General features: G+C 41.7%; 1 protein-coding gene across 1 annotated transcript in view; it reads right to left on the bottom strand.

Moving 5' to 3' along the window:
* The window catches only part of LOC110537733 (follistatin-related protein 4), a 223,830-nt gene that overhangs the window by 108,764 nt on the left and 97,026 nt on the right, over positions 1-18,040 (bottom strand). The window contains exon 4 of the mRNA XM_021624080.2: positions 12,677-12,919. Within this exon, the coding sequence (XP_021479755.1) occupies positions 12,677-12,919 (243 nt within the window). The remainder of the gene's footprint in view (positions 1-12,676; positions 12,920-18,040) is intronic.

The raw sequence follows: 18,040 nt of genomic DNA, 5'->3' as shown, positions 1-18,040 counted from the left end.
TCGACGATAAACGCGAATCCGACCATCACCCCTGGTGAGACAAAACCGCGACTCGTCAGTGAAGAGCACTTTTTGCCAGTCCTCTGGTCCAGCGATGGTGGATTTCTGCCCATAGGCGACGTTGTTGCCGGTGATGTAAGGCAGGTCCTCACCAGACAACAGGCCTACAAGCCCTCAGTCCAGCCTCTCTTAGCCTATTGTGGAAAGTCTGAGCACTGATGGAGGGATTGTGCGTTCCTGGTGATACTCTGGGAGTTGTTGTTGCCATCCTGTACCTGTCCCGTGGGTGTGATATTCGGATGTACCAATCCTGTGCAGGGGTTGTTACACGTGGTCTGCCACTGCGAGGACGTTCAGCTGCCTGTCCTGTCTCCCTGTAGCGCTGTCTTAGGCATCTCACAGTACGTACATTGCAATTTATTGCCCTGGTCACATCTGCATTCCTCATGCCTCCTTGCAGCATGCCTAAGGCACGTTCATGCAGATGAGCAGGGACCCTGGGCATCTTTCTTTTGGTGTTTTTCAGAGTCAGTAGAAAGGCCTCTTTAGTGTCCTAAGTTTTCATAATTGTGACCTTAATTGGCTACCGTCTGTAAGCTGTTAGTGTCTTAACGACCATTCCACAGGTGCATGTTCATTAATTGTTTATGTTTCATTGAACAAGCATGGGAAACAGTGTTTAAACCCTTTACAATGAAGATCTGTGGAGTTATTTGGATTTTTATGAATTATCTTTGAAAGACAGGGTTTAGTAGCCTAAACCTATCACTGTTACATTGAACTGGGTGAATGGAATATGAATGACCTCATTCAACATGCTGTAATAGAAATAAGGCCATGCTCATGAAAAAAAATGTGTCCCCCCTCATTATAAACGTCACTGACTGCCACTGCTCTGTAGCGCCATCGAGGGCATTACTGTTGCCATTCCAAGCAGAGATGCAGCCAGTCAAGATGATCTCATTGGTGCAGCTGTATAACTTTTCAAGGATTTGAGGGCCTATGCCATCCTCCTGAGTGGGACGAGGTGTTGTTGCTCCTTTTTCACGACTGTGCACCTTAGTGATTTGGACCCCTGAGGAACTTGAAGCTATCGAACATGCTCCACTGCAGCCTTGTCGATGTGGTTGAGACCGTGCTGGCCGCTCGTTTCCTGTAGTCCACGATCAGCTCCTTGGTCTTACTGAGATTGAGGGAAGAGGTTGTTGTCCCGGCATCACACTGCTACCTAGCTGACCCCCCCCCCCCCCCCTCACTCAGGAATATTCCCTGTCTTCCTGGTAAGCAACTCCGGTGAAGATTTGGCCTTGTGGTTTAGGCTATTGTCCTGCTGAAAGGTGAATTCATCTGCCAGAGGAAAGCAGACTGAAATCCATTAGGATTTTGCTTGTGCTTAGCTCCATTTAGTTAATTTTTTTATCCTGAAAAACTCCCCAATCCTTAATGGTTACAAGCATGCCCATAACATGATGCCACCACCAATATCCTTAAAATAAAATATATATAACAATATAACTCTCAATAAGCTATAGAGAGTGTTACTCAGTAATGTGTTGTATTGGATTTGCCACAAACATAACACTTTCTATTCAGGGAAAAAGGTCATTGTTTTGCACAGGTTTTGCAGTATTACTTTAGTGCCTTATTGCAAACAGGATTTATGTTTTGGAATATTTTTATTCTATAAATACTTTCTTGTTTTCACTCTGTCACTTAGGTTAGTGTTGTGGAGTAACTACAATGTTGTTTATCCTTCTTCAGTTCTCATTTTACAGTCATTAAACTTTTTAATGTTACCATTGGCCTCATGGTGAAATCCCTGAGCCTTTTCCTTCCTCTCCGGCAACTGAGTTAGGAAGGACGCCTGTATCTTTGTAGTGATTGGATGTAACATCAAAAACACAATTAATTACTTCACCATCCTCAAAGGGATGTTCAGTGTCATAGGTGCCCTTCATTATGAGGCATTGGACAACCTCCCTGGTTTTTGTGGTTGAGTATGTGTTTGAAATTCACTGCTCGGCTGAGGGACCTTACATGTAATTGTGTGGATGGGTTACAGAGATGAGGTAGTCATTCAAAAATGATTTTAAACAATATTATTGCACACAGAGTTAGCCCATGCAACTTATTATGTGACTTGTTAAGCAAATTGTTACTCCTTAACTTATTTAGGCTTGCCATAATAAAGGGGTTGAATACTTGACTCAAGACATTTCAGCTTTTATTTTTGTATTCATTTGTAATAATTTTGAAAAACATAATTCCACTTCGACAGGATGGGTTATTGTGTGCAGGCCAGTGATAAAAACATCGACATTTAATCAATTTCAAATTCAGGCTGTAACACAAAATGTGGAAAAAGTCAAGGGGTGTGAATACTTTCTGAAGGTATATACACAAATCTACCTCAGGTCACTTGGCCTGTAGCTAATGTTTCTTTTTTTCCCCATGTTCTCATTTTAGCTAAGCTCTGAAACAATTTCACACAGACCAGGAGATGTCGAGGGAAGCTTGACAGAGTTGCTAAAATGCCTGTCTACACATCATTCGGAGAGTAAGAGAGATGAGAGAGAGAAAGAGAGAGAGAGAGAGAGAGGAGAAGGGAGAGGTATTTCCGCTGCTGATAAAATAAGTTACTCACTAATATAAGGGATGCTGGCACACAGTGACTGCATTACCAGATTGCAGTCTACAACACAACGGAGTTGTGAGACATTAATCATTTGTTTACCCTCTATTCATAATTGAATGGAGGGTCTGACAGGAATGTCATATTCCAGTAAGCTATATGTTTAAAAAGGGTTATATCAAATATCATTTTGCTATTTTATTTTGAATTTTAAGACCACTTGAAGTATCAAAACAATATATTATTTACAAAATATTGTTTATGAAAAAGTTTATTTGGCCTTACTGCATATATACTTACTGCATACTGCATATATACAAAAACATTGAATAACACATTCACTACATGGAACAACAGATAGTCCCCCCAAAAGATCTAAAATAACTTTGTTCTGAAGTGTCTGTCCTATACCTGAGAGATATAAAATCAGGAAACATTTGTACTTGTTTTAACATATATTTAACCCTGTCTTGTTGGCACTAAACACTGTCAATATATACAGTACCAGTCAAACGTTTGGACACACCTACTCATTCAAGGGTTTTTCTTTATTTTCACTATTTTCTACATTGCAGAATAATAGTGAAGACATCAACACTATGAAATAACACATATGGAATCATGTAGTAACCAATAAAGTGTTATTAAACAAATCTAAATATATTTTATATTTGAGATTCTTCAAAGAAGCCACCCTGTGCCTTGATGAGAGCTTCGCACACTCTTGGCATTCTCTCAACCTGCATCATGAGGTAGTCACCTGGAATGAATTTCAATTAACAGGTGTGCCTTGTTAAAAGTTCATTTGTGGAATTTTCTTCCTTCTCAATCAGTTGTGTTGTAAAAAAGTAGGGTTGGTATACAGAAGGTAAAAGACCAAGTCCATACTGTATTATGGCAAGAACGGCTCAAAAAAGCAAAGAGAAATGACAGTGTATCATTACTTTAAGACATGAAGATCAGTTAATCTGGAAAATTGCAGACACATCTCAACATCAACTGTTCAGAGGAGACAGCGTAAATCAGGACTTCATGTTTGAATTGCTGCAAAGAAACCACTACTAAAGGACACAAATAAAAATAAGAGACTTGATTTGGCCAAGAAACACGTGCAATGGACATTACACCGGTGGAAATACGTCCTTTGGTCTGAAGTCAAATTTGAGATGTTTGGTTCCAACCGTCGTGTCTTTGTGAGATGTGAGATGGATGATCTCCGCATGTGTGGTTCCAAGCATGGAGAAGGAGGTGTGATGTTGTGGGGATGCTTTGCTGGTGACACTGTGATGATTTATTTAGAATTCAAGGCACACTTAACCAGCATGGCTACCACAGCATTCTGCAGTGATACACCATCCCATCTGGTTTGGGCTCATTTTTCAACAGGACAATGATACAACACACCATCAGGCTCTGTAAGGGCTATTTTACCAATGAGGAGAGTGATGGAGTGCTGCATCAGATGACCTGGCCTCCACAATCCCCTGACCTCAACCCAATTGAGATCGTTTTGGATGAGTTGGACCGCAGAGTGAAGGAAAAGCAGCCAAAAAGTGCTCAGCATATGTGGGAACTCCTTCAATACTGTTGGAAAAGCATTCCAGGCGAAGCTGGTTGAGAGAATGCCAAGAGTATGCAAAGCTGTAATCAAGGCAAATGGTGGCTATTTGTTTAACACTTTTTTGGTACTGTATTTCCATTATTTTTTTTAAACTGGTACCTGGGGACCTTCAGACGTGTCTTGTGAGGCCTAATGAAAAACATCTAACATGTACAGTATGTGTTCATGAGAGTATTGTTAGTGTGTAGCCCAAACTGTTTGCTCGCTACAGACAGAAGTTGGCAGATCTGCTGTACCGACTTCAGATTAGTCCCAATATTATTGTGGGGGTTGTAGAGCAAAACGGAGAGCACCATTGTATTCGTGAGAGTCTCACCATTACGTTCGCGAGAGTCTCTCCACTCTAAGGGGTTATTAAGCAAAGTTTTAAAAGTTGTGCCCTGCCATTTGTTTCTATACTGCCATTAAACTGATGAGCGAAATGAAGGGGATGGGCCAAATTAATGAATTTGTCACTTCTAGCTTGTTCTGAGGTGTTTGCCAAGAAGTTGTAAAGAAGTGCATTATGAAAAGATGTAAAGAGGAATAGATAGTCACTATGACTTAGTGAGAGAGAGAGAGCAAGAGCGAGAGAGAGACTGCCTATGGGGAGTGCACACTGCAATGTACACACTGCCTATGGGGTTAAAACTTGGGGTACTTTGACATTGCAAGAGCACATTAGTTTCAATTAAACACGCCTGATCTCTGACACATTAGAAGCCTCTTCTGTGCTGGCAGAAATAGGAAGGCATTATTACACTCACACTGAAAGAGATTGAATTCAGAGCAACATTACTGTTTTTCAGTTTACCATACATATCTCGAATTCCAATTACAGCGGTGTATATGAAGGCCAACAGGCAATTGAAAGCAAAACACGGCTAGCTCTATTGTGCTGGAAAGGAGAGTTGAATGAAAAAGCAAAGCAGACGAGCGATACCAGTATCTTAACCATGAACACACAGCACACTCGATTTTCAAAAAGGATTATTTTGTTTTTCCCAGTGATCACGAGGGCATGTGTATGGAGTGACAGACAAGGATTAACAGATCTTTGAGGGGGAGAGGGCAAGGAGGATGGCTACAGAGCTCCAGGGTCTTGGCATGAGGGGAACCAGTGGCAGCCTGTTTCGGGGAGACGCCAGGGGAAAACACCAGGGATGCGTCCCAAATGGCACCCTATTGCCTGTATAATGCATTACTAGCCCACATGGTTCGGTTCAAAAGTAGTGCACTATAAAGGGAACATGATGCCATTTGGGACACAATACTGGGTCTGGTGTGAACAGTATGTGGGCTGACTGCCTCATAGTCACTGAGAGGGGTTTTAACATTAGGCTTGGGCAATATCCAAATGTAATATCATCATACTGTCCTTCTCTCATCCCGGGATTTACGGTATTAATGGCAAAGCAAACAAGGGGGCGCTAAAAACTCTACTCCCAGAATGTTAACAAAATGAGTACAAACTAATAGCGAAAGCACATAGACGCTGTAAGCTAAATGCTTACAAGCGAAAACGATGATGAACTAATTGCAAAGACAGGCAAATCCAGCTCATAAAGTTATACAAGCATAGCTAGTAGATACCAAATATAATTTTTGGTGAGTTTGGACATTTACACGCGAAAGTGAACAAGATAAATTGTGCAACTGATCAAAGTTGTGATGCATGCTTTTCTGAAGGAAGAGCAGCATTTGAACAAGGAGCAGATGGGAGAAGAACGAAGGAGAAAAAACTAGTAGGAAGCACAAGGAAAAAAATAGCAGCTGTACAGATAACTCACCCATAGCTCTTTGACATCTGGCAGGATGCCATTATAAGATGTCTGATGTCAAACAAGTATAACTTCATCACCTCATGTGTGCAGGACAACAGAGGCTTGCCAATAGAACTCAATAGATATAAAAGCTCCTGCTTTTTCTCCTGTTGTGCTATTTACAAAACAAACATATGACTGGCTCAATCGTTCTGGAGAATTAAGCTTCATAATGTAAAATAATGACAGGTGAAATGAAGATTGCAATATGCTTTATCTCTTAATGTATTGCAGGTATTAACTTAAAAAAAGTAGCTACACATATCCAAATTTATTGAAAAACTAGTTTTGACGGTATTGAAAAACCATTGATGTTACAAACACAATGTCCCATAAAAGCAGGCTCTTATAGCCTTAAAAGCACCATGCACTGCAAAGCTGTCCCAAGACGTCCCTGTTGACCCATAACACTACAATACCACAGCACAGCCATTTTGTCTAAATGGTGACTGTAAGCGCATTCCGTTCTCCATCTACGGCAGCATACGCAGAAGAGCGAGTAAGATATCTGGGCTGGGAACGGAGCAGGCAGGGAGCAATGGGCTGTAGTGGCTCTCTAGTCACAGTATACGTGAATTTTCACCAGCATGTACTGCAGTCAAAAGACCTTTCTATTTTCATAGGGGAGAGTGATGTTTATGAGGCACTCCACTAATGGAGGAGCTGGGGACATTTCTATCTGGGACAGGGCAACCATTTTCACACAGAAAATACTACTTTCATATAATGAATCTGTGGGGAGGAATCAACTTAATGAGGTGGGCATGTGTTCGTGACGAGGTTTTCAGAGGAGGTGGGCACGTGTCCGTGGGGGACTGGAGGTGTTCAGAGGAGAACTGAGAAGGATGGGAATTGTTAGAAGGCTCGTTAATAACAAAACTGTAACAAATAAAGTGCTGTCAAGGGAGGCCTGGGGCATGGCCACATCACACCTGGCTAGCAAAACACTTAACAGTCCGGCCCTGATTAAGAATAAGTAGGGATGGAACTTTCTCAGGCTGTTGGACGTGCCCTGCACAACTTTACAGCGGCAGTGGCATGGTTGGCTTAATATTTGTAAGTCACATGACATTGTTTTACGTCCCAAATGGCACTCTGCTCCCTATGTAGTGCACTACATTTGATGAGGGGCCCATAGGTCAATAACATTTCTGTCAAAAGTATTGCACTACATAGGGAATAGGTGTGCCATTTGTGACGCAGATGGGATTGTCCTCATATGGGGCACCATTAATGTAGGGGGTCATAGTGTTGGTTATATTCAAAATTGTTCAATATGACATTAAAACACAGTTACAAGCTTGAAAGTAAAAAAAACTACAGACAAATACAATACATAAAATGTCAGGTTTGCGTGTATAAACCAAGATGAACCAAGATGATGTAGGTATAAAATGACATTATGTGAAGTATAGTGAGTGGTGATTTTAGCAAGTAAATCTTGGTGGGTAAAACTAAAAAAAATATATATTTTTAGATGCATGCCAGCAAAGCCACTACACAACACATCACTAAACAATACATGAGTTGCACTATAACGGCGACAAGCGGTGCCCACAAACTGTTAGGGCCTACATTAAGCTGTCCCAACAGCAGAGCTTTCTTTCCAACACAATGGAGTGAATCCTTACCACCGCTACACCTGGCTGCCAGCAGAGCCTTGTCTGGCAGCGAAACAGATAATTCAGCCTCATTTACTGCTTAAAAAAAAAAATACAGCTGATATGGCTAGCCATATATCCCTGGCATATTACATAATTTATGCAGCAGCATATAAGACGTTTTTGGGCTCAACTTGTTGTGCCTTCATTGTCAAATTTTGTCATCAAAGAAAAAGATTTACAATTCCGGGTTGGTTGACCGTTCAAAACGTATTTCCCCAGTCTGACTTCCCAGCTGCAATGCCTGCGGTTAGCCACTATATATATATATTTACAATGTTTGCAAACTGATATGTGACACGTATTAATGCCAAAATAACATGCAAAACAGGCAAGCCCCCCACAAAAAAAAACATTCATATATATATATATATATATACACATTTAATTTAATTTATTTTTTGGCAAAAAATGTGGGGCTTAAAACAGGTGGGGCTCTGCCCTGAAGGACGGGTCACCACTGAGTATAGTGCATTTGAGCCATATACTTCAAAGTACTTCAGCATCATGTACATTAATGGCTGTGTACAGTGTAAGGAGTATTTTAGACCTCTACTTCCCGCTGTGGACTTGGGTGGCCCTGCAAGTGGCTGGCTGAGGTTTACTGGGCGTGAACAGTGCCTGAAACCTATCTCCTCCTCCAAAGCCAAGTGTTTCTGTAACTGAGCTAATGGCCTCAGACACAAGGGGCCAAAGATCAGCGGTCAATACGACAGACACTGAAGGAAAGAGTGTCCACACTCTGGGCACAGTGTACAGTGAAAAAAGCAGCTTTGATGGCTAATGCAATAACCACAGCCAGACATCAAACCAAGCGGAACGATAAGAGCATTCAGATACTGAAAGCTCCGGGACTGAGAGAAGATGAAAAGAGGAGGAGAAGTTTAACTTCCATCCAACGCCGGCTGCCCTAATTTGTCTGATGTGTGACGTGTCCGATTGATCATTATCAGGAATCGCGAGGAGCGGCGATGGCCCCTAAATTCTGCCTGACCCTGGGCCAGTCATTTTTAAATGCAATCCACAGTTTATATCTGGGGACCAAAATAGTACCCTATTCCCTATGTAGTGCACTACTTTTGACCAGGGCCCATATCAATGTAGGGAGGATGGTGCATTTTTGGGTCGCACCCTGTGGGTTAGTTGTAACGTCACTTCGTCTGGGTTGGAAGTCCTGCGAGCATCGGATTGGGCTGGCTGAATGTGAACAAGCACTATGTCGGTCAGCCTAGCAGCTTCAGAGACCTCCCACTGGGCTGCAGGAGAACATGCTATGCTTTGTTGTGCTTGCCACTTTGCAGTCAGTCAGGGGATGAAAGCTATTCAAATAATTAGCCATGTTAGTTATGTTTGGAGTGTTCTGGAATAATCAGCCATGTTAGTTATATTAGTTCTGTTTGGAGTGTTTTAGCGAGTGTTGTTTTAATCAAAGGATAGATCAGGAAATGAGCCTGACCCGGGATGTTGTTCGATGTTAATCAGAAGTGAGGACAAGGGAAAACAAAGTTGTTATCTTGTTTGTATCAATTTCAAAACAAGCAAAGGGGTTGTGCTATCGGGTAGTTTGCCGACCAGTTTTTTAATTGTGTAATGGCTCTGTGGGTAGTCTGCTTGTGGGTCTACTCACAGGTGTACATGTGTTTAGTGTGCCTGGACGTGTTTGGAGGGAAAGGAGATTGCTGATGTTTTATTGTATTCCCATCAGCTACAGTATTCGTTGATGTACTCAAGTAAAGTCACAACGGAATTGAACAAAAGTCTTAGCCAGGATTCCATAGGCATTTCTAGAGCCCTCCACAATCGTATCTCCAGCTTGTCGCAGGCCATGAACCAACAGCCAAAGGCTTACATCAATACTATTGAGTGGATTGCAGGCTGCAATCTCTTCCTATTGACATCAAAAGTGGGTTGAAAATGGGTTGAAAGAGTATTTCTGTGTGGGGGGGAACAGCAGAATGAGGTGGTAAGGGGGGGAAGCCCTTAAGCTCTTTCCTATACCTCCTTCTCCACCTTTTCTCCATCCATAAGGAAAGCTATGGTAAAGCTACACGTGGGTTTGGTATAGTTTTCTATAGACAAGGGACTGTCATTCCAATCCCCTTCTCCCTAACTGATCTTGTCCATAATCAGTCCATCCAGGATTTTGTGATTCTGCCACTAAACTGACCGATCACCGCAGCACAAAAAAAGGGCTTTTAATTTCAACCAATCACCCCACATTTAATCACCCCACATCACCCCCTATCCACATCGACCGGACAGCAGTGGAGAAGGTGGAAAGTTTTAAGTTCCTCAGCGTACATATCACTGAAATCTGAAATGGTCCACTCTGACAGTGTGGTAAGAAGGCTCAACAGTGCCTCTTCAAGCTCAGGAGGCTGAAGAATTGTAGCTTGTCGCCTAAAGCTCTCACACACTTTTACAGATGCACAATTGAGAGCATCCTGTCCTGCTGTATCACAGCCTGGTACGGCAACTGCACCCCCCGCAGCCGCAGAGCTCTCCAGAGGGTGGTGCGGTCAACACAACGCATCACCGGGGGCAAACTACCTGCTCTCCAGGACACTTACAGCACCCGATGTCACAGGAACGCCAAAAAGATCATCAAGGACAACAACCACCCGAGCCACTGCCTGTTCACCCCGCTATCATCCAGAGGGTGAGGTCAGTACAGGTGCATCAAAGATGGGACCGAGAGGCGGAAAAACAGCTTCTATATCAAGGCCATCAGACTGTTAAACAGCCATCACTAGCACAGAGAGGCTGTTGCCTGCATACAGACTTGAAATCATTGGCCACTTTAATAAATGGAACACTAGTCACCTTAATAATGTCTACATATCTTGCATTACTCATCTCTTATGTACATACTGTATTCTATACTATCTATTGCATCTTAGTCGATGCCGCTTTGGTCCACATATTTATATATTCTTATTTTATTCCTTTACCTGGATTGTGTGTATTAGGTAGTGTTGTGAAATTATTAGATATTACTTGTTAGTTATTTTTGCACTGTCGGTGCTAGACGCACAAGCATTTCGCTACACTCTAAATAACATCTGCTAAACACGTGACCAATACAATTAGATTTGATTTTATTATTTACACCTTTTTTCCCCCTTGTCAGCAAATTTGTGACAAAATATTGTTTATATTTTTGGCCTGCAAATATCAATGCCGCGAAGGGCATAATACTCAACCATTTAAAAAAGGTTAATGGAGGACAGCTGGTTTCCAGTCATCATTTGATAGGCGAATACATTTCTGCCCTGTTTTCTGTCTGCAACTGAACCCTTCAACCCCATGCTGAATATTTTGTGGTAATTCAACAAATAAAAGCCTGAGTCTATTTCTGTGTGTTTAACTACTGGTAATTTGATAACAGTAGTCAAAGTTTGATAATGACAATTTGAGGTAATAATGCTGTATTAAAATACATGTCCTAATTCAGCAGACTCTATAATATTCCCCCGCACACCACACCACAATATTCCACACCACAACAGAAGACTTAAACAAATACGTCTTCACTGACATTTGAGCATGACTATTTATGTGAGCGTCTTCCGTTCCCGCTGGCTTGCGGTGAAATGGTGATCAAGTATAATGTGGCGATTGAACACCTGCCTAATTTGGATTAAGCATGCATGGCAGTGTCTGCCTGGGATCTCTGGCGCTCTAATGTGAGATGACAGAGCATTTCTACACATTCACTGCTCATGCATAAGCACCTCTCTTAACTAGCCCGGTCCCAGCATCAAATGACACCACCGTAAACGATGTACTGTACTCACTTCTATTTATATCAGCATAGGGCCAATAATTTCTGCATATAACTGTCCCAGTCAACATTGGAAATTAACTTAAGAGTAAAGAGGGATGTCGCTCCCTCAGCCAGAGTCATGAACACATTTTTGTAGCTGGTAAGGACTGAATGAATGCTACGTATTGGTATTCAAGAGGAAATTCCTTTCACCACAAGAAGTTGTAAACAGCAAGACACAGCCTTCATCATTCCATATATACTTTGCTTTGTATGGAAAGCAGTGAAGAGTATTAACAGGCAGTAGAGTGGCCCTTTGACCGACCTGTTGCTAGGACCTGATGGCAGGGGGTCGAAGCAGTGATGGAGTGGGTGGTCGGCTTTGTTGATAAAGTAGGCGTTTTGGTTGAATTGCAGATTCGTTCAGGAGGGAGTCCAATGACTTTTGATGCAGTATTTGTAACCCATGGTCGTTTGTTATGAATTGAAGCTGTTAGCAAACTGAAGTTGCAGATACTACTGTTTAGGTTTGACCGAAAATGGGTTGATGTCAGATGTTACTGGGACGCTTATGCAATACTTTAAATTACATATGACAGCTTAACATTGACTTCAAGAACATTTCTAAAATGTACAAGTCTGCCATTTGGCTTACATCACTCTACCGTTGTTAATGATTCGGTGGGCTTTATTCAGTTTTAGAAATGTTCTCAATGCATAAATAAAAAAAGCATGCAGAAGCTGAAAATAACCTCAGAGACTGCTCCCATAACACGAGAGCCCACCTGTCAGTGAAATGATATGGTTCCCATGACAACCTTGACCCTGTGCCATAGTGCCAGGACACAGACAACATTATGAATGTCGCACAAATGATTTCCCCTCTTTCATTTCTTTAATGCCCCATGTGTTTGACTCTGTCTCTATTGAACGGAATATTCCAGTCATAAATTCTAGTTTGTATTTCAGGGAGGAATTATGTGTCCTCAACTGACATAATTAGCACAACTTCTAGAGAATGTTCTAGTTTGTGACTCGCAGTCTCAGTTTGTGGATATGATTGTCTCCCAGCTTTGGGTTTTTAGACTTCCTTTGATTCATTAAGCAAAAAGGTATCTTTGCAATTTGACTTGTTTGATATCAGAACAAGATTTTCAATGACAACATCAGCACAGTGTGGAGATGTGGTTCTACCTTTGAAGAAGCAGTCCTTGCTGTGCACCACGTAGATCCGTCTCTTCTGCAGGCAGGCGGTGCGGTACACCTCACAGTGGTTCTCGTAGAACCTTCCATCGGAGCCGCACACCGGCACAAAGGTGGGTCGACACTTCTCCTGGCACACACACTCTGCCCGGCCCGTCGACTCCAGCAGCACACACTGGCGGCCCCTCCCGCAGTTTGTCCTCTTGCATGGCCCTCCATTTGACCCAGAGTGGACTGGAAGAAACACAGAGAGAGAGAAACCAGAGTTTAGGTTGGAATAAACAGAGACAACCTGGGAAAAAAACATTCAAAAAGAAACCCAAGGTTGGTAAAATGCCAGTAGACTATCATACTAAGACAATCCAGTAAGAAAAGATAGGAAGGATGGTTGGATAGGTTGTGTTGGACAGAATATTAATCACTTCGAACACCTGATGTCTGCTTTCTAAAAGGAAAGTGAAAAAAAAACATTGTTTATTGAAGGCGCTGGTTGCGCAAGGTTGGCTCTGAGTGTATATGGATGTCCATTACATTTCTCAAATGTCAGGTAAATTAAAATATTCCCTGTCATGTTGTCAGGTGCCAATTTTTCCTAAAGGAAACTCTGAAATGAAATATTGTTTTTATTAAGATTTTGTGAAGGCATATTGTTTTTATTAAAAAAATGTGATTTTCCATCCAGGTGGACTCATGCTCTAAAGACTATCAGTAACATTTCAACTATCTACTAACCTTAACCCTAGCCATAACCCTAACCCTTATTCTAACGCTAACCGTAACCTTAGCAAGCAGTTGCTTATCAACAGATAATATGACCATCTGTAGATGCTACAGATGTTACTGATAGTCTTTAGAGCATGAGTCCACCTGGATGGAAAATCACATTTTTTTATATCTAGACTATCCAAATAAAGTGTGACCCAATATTCCACACAAACACACTTAAACTTTGTGAGATCAACAGAGATTGTAACTTGCCCTTCCTCACACGTCCTTCCTAGCACCTGTCACTCCTGAACCCCTCACCGTGGAGATCCTCCGACTCCCTTCTGATTCAATCTATTTGCATTTAAAGCAGGGAAAAAGCTGCTGAGACTTGCAGCCACACCACCTTGGATTGATCTTGCTAGGCCCCAGGCCCTAGAAGGGACCACTCCTGGAGAGATCTGAGCTGGGATTTATGGGGCCTGGGTTTGGAGTATAGGTGGCCGCTAGATTGAGGTTAGGAGCTAGGCTGGGGGAGAGAGGGGAACTGGATTGGTTTTAGCAGCATGGCTGGGGGGAGAGAGGGGGGCTGTGCTGGAGATAGCAGCATTGCTGGGAGAGAGAGGGTAGCTGGTCTGGGTTAGCAGCTATAGGCTGGGGAGCATAGTCATAGACTAGACGTAACATAGTAAATGTAAATCAGGTACACTCAAATGAGTATAATATGTTATGTTTGGTATGCTTACATAAGACAGAAGGTAAGTGGGGTGGTTGGTTGGCGTGGATGGGTAGGCATAGAACATGAACGTCTAGAAACCCAAAGGTTGCGCTTTCAAATCTCATCATCTCAATCTAATAGCTAATTAGCAGCCTTGCAACTACTTATCATGATAGCTAACCCTTCCCCTTTCCAGCCTGAGCATTCTAATTTTGGATTAATAGTGATGATGGGTACAGTGGCTTGAGAAGGTATTCACCCCCTTGGCATTTTTCCCAATTTTGATGCCTTACAACCTGGAATGAAAATGGATATTCGGAGATGCAAAATATTTTCTATTGTGAAACAAGCAAGAAATAAGACAAAAAAAAACAGAAAACTTGATTGTGCATAACTATTCACCCCCGCAAAGCAAAGTCAATAGTTTGTAGAGCCACCTTTTGCAGCAATTACAGCTGCAAGTCTCTTGGGGTATGTCTCCATAAGCTTGGCACATCTAGCCACTGGGATTTTTGTCCATTCTTCAAGGCAAAACTGCTCCAGCTCCTTCAAGTTGGATGGGTTCCGCTGGTGTACAGCAATCTTTAAGTCATACCACAGATTCTCAATTGGATTGAGGTCTGGGCTTTGACTAGGCCATTCCAAGACATTTAAATGTTTCCCCTTAAACCACTCAAGTGTTGCTTTAGCAGTATGCTTAGGGTCATTGTCCTGCTGAACGGTGAACCTCCGTCCCAGTCTCAAAACTCTTGAAGACTGAAACAGGTTTCCCTCAAGAATTTCCCTGTGTTTAGCGCCATCCATCATTCCTTCAATTCTGACCAGTTTCCCAGTCCCTGCTGATGAAAAACATATCCACAGCATAATGCTGCCACCACCATGCTTCACTGTGTGGATGGTGTTCTCAGGGTGATGAGAGGTGTTGTGTTTGCGCTAGACATAGCATTTTCCTTGAATGCCAAAAAGCAACATTTTTGTTTCATCTGACCAGAGTACCTTCTTCCATATTTTTGGGCAGTCTCCCACATGCCTTTTGGCAAACACCAAACGTGTTTGCTTATTTTTTTCTTGAAGCAATGTTTTTTTTGTAAAGTCCAGCTCTGTGGGGTGTACAGCTTAAAGTGGTCCTAGGGACAGATACTCAAATCTCCTCTGTGGAGCTTTGTAGCTCCATCAGGGTTATCTTTGGTCTCTTTGCTGCATCTCTGATGAATGCCCTCCTTGCCTGGTCTGTGAGTTTTGGTGGGTGGCCCTCACTTGGCAGGTTTGTTGTGGTGCCATTTCCTTTCCATTTTTAATAATGGTTAATGGTGCTCCGTGGGATGTTCAAAGTTTCTGATATTTATTTTACAACCCAAGCCTGATCTGTACTTCTCCACAACTTTGTCCCTGACCTGTTTGGAGAGAGCCTTGATCTTCATGGTTCAGCTTGCTTGGTGGTGTCCCTTGCTTAGTGGTGTTGCAGACTCTGGGGCCTTTCAGAACACGTGTATATATACTGAGATCATGTGACAGATCATGTGACACTTAGATTGCACACAGGTGGACTTTATTTAAATAATTATGTGACTTCTGAAGGTAATTGCACCAGATCTTATTTAGGGGCTTCATAGCAAAGGGGGTGAATACATATGCACGCACCACTTTTCCATTTTTTTTCTTTAGCTATTTATTGAAAAAAGTTATTTTTTAATTTCACTTCACCAATATGGACTATTTTGTGTATGTCCATTACATGAAATCCAAATAAAAATCCATTCAAATTACAGGTTGTAATGCAACAAAATAGTTGATAATAAATTCTTTGGCAAGGCAGTGAAAATGCCTTAACAACACTGCCGTCCAATCACCAACTTTATTTCTGAAAAATGCCATTTACACATGACAACATGAGCTAAAAATAAATATAATTGGTTTAGGACTTTATGTGCGGGAACTTTTATTTTTACTTCAATGAAAAATCTCTGAGCAAATCCAGCATTTGCCTCAGTGCCCTGGTAGATGACTGAAAGGAGAGTGGATCTCAAGTTCTAATTTGACAGCTTCAAAGTGGGAACCAGGTGGATCAGTTGAGGTAAGAACATTTTTAAATTATGACAATGTTTCATCAATAATGTCACTTTAATGACAAATCATTTAGTTAAAAAGTCTGTATTTGCAGCGCTGAATAATGTTGGTTACAATGCTGCTTGAAGAAGCAGCAGCTTGCGTTATTAGCTATTGCTCTAGCTATCTATCCTCTCCCTCCATTTCTGAATGAATTTGTTTCTTTCGAGCTGGCAAAACAAGTGAGCATCAGTTTCTTTGTGTACTGCCAAATGTCGATAACATAACTACATTTGCCACTGGTATGGGCTAGTAAATATCCTAAACAAGCAAGCTAAAACCAGGGAAAGGGAAGGGGAAGAAACAATTTACTTTCTGTTTCATCTGCTGGTAGCTTGCTAATGTTCACTAAAATAGGTTTCTCCACATGTAATTGATGAAATTAGTTTTTAATTCCATAAAGATTATAATTGTGTGAAGATTGTATAAAAACCCTCTCTGAATATTGCTACCATGTAAAAGATGGCTAGCTATGCTCCAACTTCAGCCTATCAGATTTTCTGACATGGTTTTCCTGCCTGGCAGATACAGTGTCCGTTTCAACTATTGTACTATTACTGTACTAAGGTAGATGGCTAGCTAGATTACTAAAACTACTAAATCCTAATTTAGCTAGATAGGATAGCATATCTTGTGTTTGGTTCCACTATCACTGTCCTTCATCCACCACGCATTCATCTAGACACAAGCAAATTGTGATAGTGTTTGCTATAAATCAGATGATGTCATTCTGGTTAGTCCACAATCCTTTAGTAAGTCAATGTTTTTATGAGGGACAATCCCACCCTCACAGTCCGGTTGAGCACAATACGATAAACAAGAGTGACAGGACACACACACACACACACACACACACACACACACACGGGACAGGCAGGTGAACATTGCCTGGCAGGGAATCGACATTCGGCCAGCCTGCTCACAGATCTGTTCATCCTATTGTATAGTTGTTGTCATGCCATGGAAGTTGGCTACACATAGAAGTTGGCTATTTGGCACAATCTGATGGAAGTCCAAATCAAATCCAATTTTATTGGTCACGTACATGTGTTTAGCAAATGTTAATGCGGGAGCAGCGAAATGCTTGTGTTTCTAGTTCGGACAGTGCAGCAATATCTAACAAGTAATTTCAAACAATACACAGCATATACCCAATACACACAAATCTAAGTAAGGAATGGAATTAAGAATATATAAATATATGGACGAGCACTGTCAAAATGGCATAAACTAAGATACAGTAGAAAATGATAGAATGCAGTATATACTGTACATATGAGACGGGTAATGCAAGATATGTAAACATTATTAATGACCACACTAACAGAAAGAGTGAAACTTCAATATACTGGAGGACTACTCTAGAAACCATTGGCTTTGTTACAGGAAAGATGGAAAGGAGAATAGGATGCGATAATGTTTGCGTAGCACCTGAATGTGAGGGCAAGCGGTTATGCATCGTAAGGGGCCGAAATTGTTTTACGTTGTGGCACTCCAGGTAGTGTGAATCATTTCGGACACAGTTACTTTTACTGGTGCCTATCAAAGATGCCTACACTGACACCCGTCTAGGGAATTTTGAACACAGCCCTGGCATTGAAAGATTATAAACTATTGTTCCTCCTGTGCAGGTTGAACCTGGTGTTTGTCTACACTGAGCTGACAGAGGAGCTGGGTTCGTGGGAGAGGTATGGCTGTCTAACAGACTAATATCCTAAGGAAGGAATCTCACGAGCAGATGGTTCCGTATGTCCAAATACATGATGCAAAAATTAAAGATTATCCTCCATGCTGATGTTGAACAGAATAGAATACCCTTGTCAAAC

This window comes from Oncorhynchus mykiss, chromosome 12 (genome assembly GCF_013265735.2).
Source record: "Oncorhynchus mykiss isolate Arlee chromosome 12, USDA_OmykA_1.1, whole genome shotgun sequence".
NCBI lineage: Eukaryota > Metazoa > Chordata > Actinopteri > Salmoniformes > Salmonidae > Oncorhynchus > Oncorhynchus mykiss.
The sequence above is the reverse complement of the archived record's forward strand: the minus strand, read 5'-3'. Positions and strand labels throughout refer to the sequence as shown.